Source organism: Olea europaea, chromosome 23, assembly GCF_002742605.1.
Source record: "Olea europaea var. sylvestris chromosome 23, O_europaea_v1, whole genome shotgun sequence".
Lineage (NCBI taxonomy): Eukaryota > Viridiplantae > Streptophyta > Magnoliopsida > Lamiales > Oleaceae > Olea > Olea europaea.
This window is the reverse complement of record NC_036259.1, coordinates 6408821-6411527: the sequence shown is the minus strand read 5'-3', so window position 1 is coordinate 6411527 and position 2707 is coordinate 6408821. Positions and strand designations below refer to the sequence as shown.

The 2707-nt window shown below is 49.2% G+C and overlaps 1 protein-coding gene across 1 annotated transcript in view; it reads right to left on the bottom strand.

The window, feature by feature from the left end:
- Nucleotides 1-2326: 2326 nt before the first annotated feature.
- The window catches only part of LOC111371971, a 3113-nt gene continuing 2732 nt past the window's right edge, over nt 2327-2707 (bottom strand). Inside the window, exon 6 of the mRNA XM_022994114.1 lies at nt 2327-2426. Within this exon, the coding sequence (XP_022849882.1) occupies nt 2327-2426 (100 nt within the window). The remainder of the gene's footprint in view (nt 2427-2707) is intronic.

Below are 2707 nucleotides of genomic sequence, written 5' to 3'. Positions count from 1 at the left end.
GAACCGAAGAGAAATATAAAGAAACACAACCGTGATACTCACTAAGTGTCGAGTACTTCGTGGGGATTGTAAGAGGCATCAGGGGTCCCCCTCCATCGTGTCCCATCGTCCTGCGGCCCAATACCACAAGCCCTTCCACTCTTTAATGGAGCTCAGCAGATCGAGCACGAATAGAGTATGGAAACCACATGAGGTAAGGTAATACTAGCCCTGGGTCCTATCCCCTCAGCTGTCACTTTAGGGATATAAAGGGTCTGAAAGACGGAGAGTGGCATCTCAACCCCAAGTGACGCCTCTTTCCATAACATCCAAGAGCCCACCATTTGGCTCCAGGAGTTCGGGTTGAGATGGGTCGAGAGTAACCCACAGGACCTAAGTACCATCCTAAAGAAAGGGTGAATTGGAAGCCTAAGGCCGGCTCTAAGAATCGCCTCACTTATGGCCACACACCCCGGCCTAGGGTAGCAGGCCCTCTCTTCAGACTCGGGGAGGATCAGATTTACGCTATCTGGAATCCTATATTCTACCCTAAGTCTCTCTAGGTCGGCCTCCTTTAGTTTAGAGGGGTAATCCGACCCCCCTAGTGCACGAAAGTATCAGTCGGGCTATCCGGCCTCTTCCATATGTTCTCTCCCCAATTATCGCTTCGGCTATATCGTAGGAGGTCACCACAGTGGGCTCGTCCATTCTCACTAATTCTGGCCCCTCCCCGAACCTGAACTTCCCTCAGAAGCCATTTTTCAGAAAATAAATATACTAAAAGATACTGAAACTTACAAATTTAGAAGGTTCCCCAGCCGAAAATGGTCAGAAAATGATGTAAGGTCGTCGAAAATTGATATTTCTTGCCGGAAAAGCTCGAAAAACGCCGGAAATCGCGAATGATTTGAGAGCAAAGTGAGTTTTCTGTTTGGACAAGGGTGAAAAGCTTCAAAGACGCTTAAAGTCCGCCTTTTATAGAACGTTCCAGCTAATCTCCACCGTTCAATCCAAATGCAATCAATCTAGGCCATTCGTCGCATCATCAATCTAAGCCGTTGAAATGAAACTCCAGATTTGATCTACGCCTAAGATCTTACTGTGACTCTCACGCTCGCACAAAATGCATCACCTCTGTCACCCCCAGCCGTCTATAATTAGGGGAATGAGCATGGCACCCAACTGTCACCTTTGAAATACGCAACGGCTGTCAAATCATTTAATGTCAGATGCCCGCCTCGGGTCGATCTCCTAACTCAACTTTACAAAATTTAGACGCACCTGATGCGGTGTCCCCTGTGGGTCATCGCCTCGATTGCTACGTTCCCTCATAAGCTTTACAAAGTTTTAGCCATCTGTCAACACGTCGTCCTCTGTGGGTCAGCGTATCAGTGGCAGATGAGCTCCTCACTCAACTTTACAAAGTATAGACGCATCTGACGCGGAGTCCCCTGTGGGTCATCGTCTCGATCGATGCGTTCCGGCCTAAGCTTTACAAAATTTTAGCCATCTCCCAACGAGTCGTCCCCTGTGGGTCAGCGCACCGGTGGCAGATGAGCTCCTCACTCAACTTTACAAAGCATAGATGCACCTGACGCGGAGTCCCCTGTGGGTCATCTCCTCGGTCCCTGCGTTCCTTCCTAAGCTTTACAAAGTTTTAGCCGTCTCCCAATGCATCGTCCTCTGTGGGTCAGCGCACCAGTAGTAGATGAGCTCCTCACTCAACTTTACAAAGCGTAGACGCACCTGACGCGGAGTCCCCTTTGGGTCATCCCCTCGGTTGATGCATTCCCGCCTAAGCTTTACAAAGTTTTAGTCATCTCCCAACGCGTCGTCCCCTGTGGGTCAGCGCACCGGTGGCAGATGAGCTCCTCACTCAACTTTACAAAGTATAGACGCACCTGAAGCGAAGTCCCCAGTGCGTCGCAGATGAGCTCCTCACTCAACTTTACAAAGCATAGACGCACTTGATGCGAGTCCACTGTAGGTCATCGCCTCGGTCGATGCGTTGACCTCCGTCCTACGCATCATCCAGTCTTGCAGCACTTTGGTCTCACATATGTAATTGTTTTCCTTACACAGTAGCGAAGCTTTAGAGCGTCTACCTAAGATAATCGCTTCGACGATTGCAGAAGATCGGCCCACAAACTCCCACAAGTCACGGTCCACACACCGAGGCATACACATCCGGTCAGGAAGGCAAGTCCATCCATGTTATAAATATTCATACCTGGACTTGGAGGACCATTGTTACGCCCCTATCTGAACCACCTCGAAATCTCCACCACCAGGCACTCTGATCTACTAGACACCTACCCGAAGTGGTTCCGAAGTGATCTTCCTAATGTCAACGATCTACTATCACACTGCAAGACATAGACAATCCTGCCGAACTGACCGAAGTGCCCTCGCCCATGATGCCGAGGGGAAGTGCACTCCGGAGACCTCTATCAGAAGATACGCCGCCAATTTCAGAAAGAGGTGTTTGCTAAGATCCTTTCTACCCCTAAGGTTTAAATTGGTTTGACGTCTCCAAGAGGCTAGTTGATGTGACTTATCAACTTTATGTCAACTCAACTCGGGAGAAGCAGTTACCCGCCCACTCTATAAACGTGGCTGATTAACGCCTATAAGCAGACGCCCGATACCATCAGATAATACACGTGCCCCACATCCAACGGTTCATCTCACCTATAAATACCTAAGGGTTGGCAAGAGGCAAAAATAA